We start from the raw sequence: 8,467 nt of genomic DNA, 5'->3' as shown, positions 1-8,467 counted from the left end.
CCCAGGACTCAATGCGCAAGTTTCTGGAGCAGCAGTGTGACCTCCTCCCCCTGAAGCTGCTTGTGCCCCAGTGCCACCATGCGCTCAACGTCTACTACCAGCTGGTCATCGACTACTTCCAGAGCCAGATTGTGAGGGCCCAGGCCTGTCCACCCACCCGGCCCACTGACACGCAGAGACCTCACCCACAGTGTGATCAGGAAACCACGCTCCGGGGCAGAGCCCCACTGCTCAGCAGTGCACGCATGCCGACAAGGGCACATGCATGCCCCGCACACACCAGGCACCAGTTGTGCATGCATATCACAGCACTATTGCACACACACAGACACACACACAGACACACACACACACACACACACACACACTAGTGCACACACAGGTCACACCCATCTAGTCCCACAGACAGACATGCTCATTCCTTCATGGACTCCTGCCCCTCAGTCTCCACACAGACCTCTGCCTTCTGTCCACAACTCCCCCGCCAGCCAGTTCCACATGCTTCCAGGCCCAAAGATAGTGGCCCTAGTGCTTGGACCCTGGGGACCTTTCTGAGCAGAAGTGGGTCCCCCACCCCTTGTTTCTTTAGCTGTCCTCGTCCAAACCTCCGCATTGTACCCTAGAACCCCAAGGGCATCTGTGACTACGTGGGCCTGTGCAAATCCAAGCGGCCTGAGCCAGGGCAGGAGCCTGAGCTGCCGGACCCTCTGCTGGACAGCCTGGTCCTCTCAGTGATGCCCGGGGGTCTCCAGAGAGGAGCTGGGCCTCACACTCAGGTGAGGGGGGTTTGCAGCCAGCCTCTCATGCTGGACAGTGGGGACCCAGAGAACAAAGGCTATAGACAGGGCTCAGGAGCACATGGGGATCAGGGGCCTGGCTGGTACACTGGGGTTCCAACTAGAGACTGGGTAGGAGGGAGAAGAGGCTGGAGCCACAGAGCAGGGGAGGAAGAGAGATCTCCAGTACAGACCTGGAGCAGAGGGAGGGGGAGAGGGAGACAGAGGGTGGGGGGGGGGGGGGGGGGGGGGGGGGGGGGGGGGGGGGGGGGGGGGGGGGGGGGGGGGGGGGGGGGGGGCGCAGAGGAAGTCCACGGTGGAGGAGCTGAGGCAGAGGGAAGGAGGGGAGAAGGGGTTAGGGGAGGAGCAGGAGGAAGCAGAGGAGGCAGAGGGGAGAAGGGAAGGGGCAAAATAGGGAGGAAGGGGGTGGGCAGAGGAGAGGAGGGAGGAGGAGGGGGGAGGCAGAGGAAGCCCCCCCACCCCCAGACACCTTCTCCAGCTACCCCTCTCCCCTGCCCAATCTCTCCCAGGACCTCTTGGGGCAGCAGTTCCCCATCCCCCTACCCTTCTGCTGGCTCTGCAGGACCCTGCTCCGGCGGGTGCAGGCTATGATCCCCAAGGTGAGAGGTCCACGGCTGGGCCTGCGGAGCTCAGCAAGTCCCCCCCACCCCCACCCCTAGCTGCCCAGCTGACTGGCAGCATTAGGAGGGGGCCACCCTCAGGAGCCCATGCTCAGGCCTTGCTGAGCATGCAGTCCATGGAGGTAGCCGCTGTCTCCTTGCTCAGCGTGGCCCATAGCGTGCCCGAGGCCATCCCTCTTCCTGTCATTGTCCTCACGGAGAGTCTGCCCATGGCTTTGACACGCCAGCCAAGCACTTCACCACGGTGCACCCTCAAAGCCCATGGGAGGGGTAGGAGCCCCCAGGGACACCGTGTGAGGGGCGTGGGGGGGCATGGCCACCGTGAGCCAGGGGGATCAAGCAGGGGAGTGGTCAGTGGTTGGGAGAAAACCTGGTGTGGGGGGACCTGGAGGTGGGGTGGTGGCTCTGGGAGCTCAGAGGTCTCCGGTGACCTTGATGAGGGCGGTTCACAGGAAGGGAAGGTCTGGTGCTCATGTGGAGTGGGCTAAGGGAGCAGCAAGGAGGGACCGTCCTCCCAAGAAAAGCTTCTGCAAGGGGCTGCCGAGGTGGGGAGGCAAGTCCATGACAGATGTCTTTCAGCATGTGGACAGACAGAGAGGGAGGAGATGGAGACCCTTCAAGGCCCCTTCGATGAATCCTTTCCTTGAAGAGAATCCTTTAAAGAGCAAGGACCCTTCCCCAAGTGCAGCAGAGTAAACGGCCGGTCTGGGGATGGCGGGTGTCAGACCCCACCCCACCACGCTGGGGGCGAGGCGGCAGGCGGACCAGGGCCTGCACCAGACAAGTGGAAGGTCCTGGTCGCAGGTGGATCTCCTTGGGAAGGAATGAGCCTGGGAGTGTTTGACCTCTGTCTTGCCCTTCAGCCTAGACACCAGTGTTTGGAATCAGGGCCCAGCAGAGAAACCCTTGGCTCCTAGGGGCTTCTGGGGATCAGGGACATGCTGCCTCTGGAGCCATAAACTGGTCCCTCCTGTAACCCCACGCCCACCTCTCCCCCACCACCCTGGGATCCACCAGTTACTGTGGTGTCAATTCTAACTCACATGGTCCTAAGTAGAACTTGCTCCGTAGGATTTCCCACGGCTAATTCTTAGGAACTAGGTGACCAGACTTTTCTTCTGATGCCCCTCTGGAGAGGCTCAAACCTACAACCTTCTCGTTCGATGCACTCGGGTTAGCGATTTACACCACCTAGGGAGGGTTAGCGATTTACACCATCCAGGGACTCCGTAAACCAAACCAAACGCATGGCCACCAGTCAGTTCTACCCCACATCGGCCCTACAGGACAGGGGAGGGCTGCCCTTTGAACTTCCGAGACTGTAGCCCCATCCTTCTCCGGAGGAGCAGCTGGTGGTTTCCAATGGCGTGGAACCACGGTGCCACCAGGGCTCCTCAGGGGTCCTCTACCAGAGGCTAATGGACCTGTGGAGTGGTGGGGCTCCCCAGTCCCGGCCTGGCTCCGCCCAGGCCGCTGTGTGTCCATCTGGGTGCAGTGTCAGGAGACTGGGTAGCTCTTCTGTGCTTGCTCTGACACACTGGCTGAGTCACCTGGGCTCGCTGGCGCTCGGGTCCCAGGTCTGTAGAATGGCATTCCTTCTCCCTGACGGCCAGGGGCTTGGGGGGGAGACAATGCCTACAACAGGCCCAGGCCCTAGTCAAGAGCAGGTCCCACCGTGCCCTCTGTCTGCCCTTGCCCCAGGGTGTGCTGGCCGTGGCTGTGGGCCAGGTGTGCCACGTGGTGCCCCTGGTGGTGGGTGGTATCTGCCAGTGCCTTGCTGAGCGTTACACGGTCATCCTGCTCGATGCCCTACTGGGCCGCGTGCTGCCCCAGGTGGTCTGCGGCCTCGTGCTCCGCTGCTCCAGCGCTGACAGCCTGGATGAAGGTGAGCCCACTGCCCGCTCCCACGAGCCCCTCTCTCGCACCCACACCACCCTCTCCCGCCCTGACCCCTCTTGATGCGGTGCCTTGACTGTTTTCTTTGTAGCCCCCGGGGCTCTGGAGCCCCCACCGGGAGAAAGGCTGCCACAAGACCCGGAGTGCCACCTCTGCATGTCCCTGATGGCCCAGGCCGGGAACAGCACAGGGCAGGCCACACCACAGGCCATGCTCCAGGCCTGCCAGAGCACCGGGCCCAACAGGCAGAAGGTACAGAGTAGGCGCCCGGACTCTCAGGTGGAGTGTGGAAGGAGAACCAGGCTTCCCAGAGGGACACACGGTGTGGACAGTGGGAAGACTGTCATTTAAGGAAAACCACAGGAAGAGTCAGGGGCCGCCCCTAGACAAAGGTCAAGGGGCCAGCTCCATCTGCAAGGGCATGGGTCTCAAGCAGGAGATGAGTCAGGTCAGGGCCTACGGGAGCCATGAGAGAGCCTGGTGCCTGTCTAGTGTCCTCGTGGTATGAGCCCCTGGGACACTCACTGCCAGAGAGCCGATGCCAACTCATAGTGACCCTCCAGGACAGCGGAGAGCTGCCCCTGTGGGTTCCCGAGACTGTAACTCATTACGGGAGTAGAAAGCCTCGTCTTTCTCCTGCACAGTGACTGGTGGTTTCGAACTGATAACTTTGTGGTTAGCAGCCCACGACATCCCCAGTACACCACCAGGGCTCCTCACCTGGGACAAGCGACCTGGGCTTGAAGCCCTAGATTCCCTCCCAGTGTACAGAGGTGTGATAGAAATGTCTTACATCAAGGTCAGCCTATAATTATTTTCCCAAAATGCACCTGACTGCACAGTGTCCTCCCCGGTGCCCATCACAGGAGCTCTCAAACACCAGGGGACGTTGATTCCAGGTCCCCCACCTGCAATGCCCCAGCTTTTCTGATAGAGACCCCCTGTGCTAGCCTCTCCAGCCTCTTCCCACCTCTGAGCACCACACACTGTGCTTCTTTATCGTTGCCCAAATCCTGCTGTTTTCAGCCCAGTTCTGGGTCCTCCTCTGAAGCCCTTCCTGACTGCCCCAGTCCAGGCCCTCTTTCTGGACGCAGGACTCCCCGCCCCCGTCCACGCAGCGTCCCTACTCTCCCCTCAGCACCTGAACACTGCATGGTATTAATTGTGCAGAGCACAGATGGTAAATACACTGATGGCTCAGATGACATACGACTGACAATTACGCCTCTCATGTCTGTGACAGGCATCACTAATTGATCCCAGCACTCTATCACAGCGTCCCAGAGTCCTTAACAGACCTTTCTGTGCAGTCCCTACCATGCTCTTCTGATGGCTCGGCTCAGCTCAGCGTCTTATGGGCACGCCCATGGCTGGGGGTTGGGTCGGAGCTCTGGGTGATCCAGGTAAGGAGGGAAACCAGCGCCTCAAAGCAGAAGCACCCTGGAAGGGACCTGAGCATACCTGACATCTGTGTGTCTATCTCCTTCCTCAGTGTGAGCAATTTGTGAAGCGGCACACACTCCACTTGCTGACCCTGGTGTCCAGGGACTGGGATGCTCATACCACCTGCCAGGTACACCCACCCTGCCCATCTGACCCGAGGGCTTTCTCAGCTGCCTGCACCTCCCTCCCCTGGGTTCAGAGCCTCCCCAGAACCGAGAGGTGCTCTCTGCCCATCTTAGTAGAACGGGTCAAGAAAACGTCCCCCGAGAAGGGCAGCGTTTGGGAAGCCTGGAGGGCTGTGGTTGGGTACATGCGCACTGTGGGGCCAGGCTCTGCTCACTGACCCACGTGTGCTGGGCAGGTGGGAGGGGGCGAAGTGGAGGTTCTAGGGTAAGAATTTCACCCTGTCAGGCTGTGACTCTGCTTGGTCAGGTCACAGCAGGGGTGGCAGGCGGTGGCAGGGGCCAGAGAAGCTGCCTCAGAGCCTGCCCGGCGCTGGAGTGGGGAGGGGTGGCTGAGGGTGCCACCATTGTCTCTTGGACAGGCCCTGGGAACATGTGCAAACCCGCTCAACCTTCTGCAGTGTCTCCACTTCTGATGGGAACGCTGAGCCAGCCAGGCCAGGTGAGGGGGGAGGAGGATGGACAGGGGGGTGGGGGGTGGGGGAGCCCAGCTCTAGTTCTCTCGCTCTAACCCTTGGTGACCCTATAGGACAGGGAAGAACTGTCCCTGGGGGCTTCAGAGACTGCATCTCTTCTCAGGAGTAGAAAGGCCCATCGTTCTCCCTCAGAGTGGCTGGTGGTTTCGAACTGATGACCTTGCTGTTAGCAGCCCAACGCCTAACCACTCCACCAGAAGAGCTCTTGATAGCGATATGAAATTCTTAAATTCAGCTGGCACTACTCCCGTGGGATGGCAAGGGGGGGGGGGCTGGCCTGGCATCTTTAATGTCCTGCAACGGCTCTTTGCAGTGGGTCCTTCACAGACACTGGCTTCTCCCTCTCTCTGTAAGGCGGCCTGCTTTCTGTTCCTTGGTTGGACTCCAGGTGATTCCACTTCCGCTGGGATTCATCCGCTCAGAGCTCAGTTGGGAGTATACATTCGGCGGATCAGTGCCTACGTAATGCCATGACTGTATCGATGCGAATAAAATCCTATTTTCTCGTACTTAAAAGGAAAAGATGCTGTCTTTAACTCCTTCAAGGTTCTGCAGAGCCAGAGCCTTGCCCTGAGGGCAGCTGGGGAGGGGGCCTGCCCTGGTGCTCTCTGGATTTGACAGAGAAAGAGGGGTCTCCATTCTTCTCTGTTTGACGGCTTTCTTCTGTTACCTTCCCCGTCCCCAAAGCGACCGCTCACTGCTGAGTTGATTCTGACTCATGGTGGCCCCAGGAGCGGGGGTCACAGGAGAACTCTGTTCCCCCAGGTTCACGGTGACTGATTTTTCAGAAATAGCTCACCAGGCCTTTCTTATACCAGCCTCTGGGTTAGCAGCGGAGTGTCTTAACTGTTGGCACCACCCAAGGACTCTGTAAAGTTACTAGGGCACCAAAAATTACAAATAAAAATCAACGAAGAACCAAATAAATAAACCTCTGGAGTTGAAGGTCTCAGTGCCTGAAAGTCTCCCTTTATTGATAACATAACCTCTGTCATCGTATTTCCTATTGCAAAAGAAATATATGCTTATTGTCAAGAAAGGAGATATAGAAAAATAACTTTTTAAAGGATGAAAATAGCAAGTGAAACAAGCAGCCATCTAGCAGGGAAGCAAATAAATCCACATGGAAGAAGCACACCAGCCTGTGTGATCATCAGGGGTCAACAGGATCAGATATCAGGTATCAAAAGATCCAAAACAGTTATATCCATGTGAATGAGGGGGGTTGAAGTGGAGACACAGAGTCCATCTGTAGACAATTGGGCACCCCCCCCCACACAGAAAGGTTACAAGGAAGTGACAATTCAATCAGGGTGCACTATAGCACTGACAAAACACACATCATTCCTCTAGTTCCTGAATGCTTCCTCCCCCCCACTACCTGTTCTACCTTACAAATCCAGCAAGACCAGAGAACACACAGTGGTACAGATTAGAGCTCTCAACACATGGAATTCAAGACAGATAAACCCCTCAGGAACAGTAGTGGGAGAAACAATATCATGAGGGTAGGAAGATGGGGAGGAAGAGGGGGAAAGGAAAGAAAGGGGGAACCTATCACAAGGTTGGATATATAGCCCATCCCCCTAGGGGACCGAATAACAGAAATGTGGGTGAAGGGAGACAACAGACAGTGTAAGACATGAAACAACAATAATATATAATTGATCAAGGATTCACGAGGGTGGAAGGATTGGGGAGGGAGGGGGAAAAAGAGTAGCTGACACCAAGGGCTCAAGTAGAAAGAAAATGTTTTGGAAATGTCGATGGCAACATATGTACAATTCGGCTTAATACAGTTGAATGATGGATTGTCATAAGGTTTGTAAGAGTCCACCAGCAAAATGATAAAAAAATAATAATAAAAGAGAAAGCTAGAAAACAAAAATAAATAAAATGGAAGGGGGAAAATGAATGAATCCTATCCCTCCAAGAAGACAATCAGAAAACCTTGCCCGCCTCCAGTGGATTCCAACTTGGGAGTGTTCCCACTGGACAGCGAAGACCCCACAGGGTCTCCAGGGCTGCAATCGGGCTGTCCCATCTTCCTCCCACAGGGCAGCCGGTGGGTTTGAACCACCAATCTTTTATTTTTAAACCATTTTATTAGGGGCTCATACAACTCTTATCAAAATCCATACATACATCAATTGTGTAAAGCACATTTGTACATTCATTTCCCTCATCATTCTCAAAACATTTGCTCTCCACTTAAGGCCCTGGCAACAGCTCCTCATTTCCCCCCTCCCTCCTTGCACCCCCTCCCTTGTGAACCCTTGATAATTTATAAATTGTTATTTTGTCATATCTTGCCCTGTCCGACACCTTCCTTCACCCACTTTTCTGTTGTCCGTCCCCAGGGAGGAGGTCACATGTAGATCCTTGTCATCGGTTCCCCCTTTCCAGCCCACTCTCCCTCTACACTCCCAGTATCGCCACTCACACCACTGGTCCTGAAGGGATCATCCGCCCTGGATTCCCTGTGTCTCCAGTTCCTATCTGTACCAGTGTACATCCTCTGGTCTAGGTAGAATTTGGATCATGATAGTGGTGGAGGTGGAGAGAAAGCATTTAGGAACTAGAGGAAATTTGTATTTCTCATCGCTGCTACATTGCACCCTGACTGGCTCCTCTCCTCCCCGAGACCCCTCTGCAAGGGGGATCTCCAGTGGCCTACAAGTGGGCTGTGCATCTCCACTCCACACCCCCCCACTCATTCACAATGATATGATTTTTTGTTCTGATGATGCCTGACACCTGATCCCTTCGACACCTCGTGATTGCACTGGCTGGTGTGCTTCTTCCATGTGGGCTTTGTTGCTTCTGAGCTAGATGGCCACTTGTTTACCTTCAAGCCTTTAAGACCCCAGAAAATATAGCTTTTGATAGCTGGGCACCATCAGCTTTCTTCACAACATTTGCTTGTGCACCTGCTTTGTCTTCATTGATTGTGTCGGGAAGGCGAGCATCATGGAATGTCAGTTCAATAGAACAAAGTATTCTTGCATTGAGGGAGTACTTGAGTGGAGGCCCAATGTCCATCTGCTACCTTA

General features: G+C 56.0%; 1 protein-coding gene across 1 annotated transcript; it reads left to right on the top strand.

Moving 5' to 3' along the window:
• Positions 1-11: 11 nt before the first annotated feature.
• Positions 12-5,848, top strand: SFTPB (surfactant protein B). The gene is made up of 8 exons (XM_004708012.2): positions 12-131; positions 624-776; positions 1,307-1,396; positions 3,119-3,302; positions 3,405-3,565; positions 4,806-4,886; positions 5,301-5,380; positions 5,769-5,848. The coding sequence occupies exons 1-7, from the start codon at positions 12-14 to the stop codon at positions 5,352-5,354; spliced, it is 843 nt and encodes a 280-aa protein (XP_004708069.1). The 3' UTR covers positions 5,355-5,380; positions 5,769-5,848.
• Positions 5,849-8,467: the final 2,619 nt, after the last annotated feature.

This window comes from Echinops telfairi, unplaced genomic scaffold, assembly GCF_000313985.2.
Source record: "Echinops telfairi isolate 266 unplaced genomic scaffold, ASM31398v2 ScPeMD7_7467;HRSCAF=8505_1, whole genome shotgun sequence".
In the NCBI taxonomy this organism is placed as follows: domain Eukaryota; kingdom Metazoa; phylum Chordata; class Mammalia; order Afrosoricida; family Tenrecidae; genus Echinops; species Echinops telfairi.
Note: the sequence above shows the minus strand (reverse complement) of the source record. Positions and strands in the feature narration are given on the sequence as shown.

Bases quoted from the DNA above. Each gene is read 5' to 3' on its own strand.
- SFTPB (XM_004708012.2), top strand. From the start codon at position 12: ATGCGCAAGTTTCTGGAGCAGCAGTGTGACCTCCTCCCCCTGAAGCTG. The intron at 777-1,306 runs GTGAGGGGGGTT...AATCTCTCCCAG, and splicing joins GAGCTGGGCCTCACACTCAG to GACCTCTTGGGGCAGCAGTT. The intron at 4,887-5,300 runs GTACACCCACCC...TCTCTTGGACAG, and splicing joins ATGCTCATACCACCTGCCAG to GCCCTGGGAACATGTGCAAA.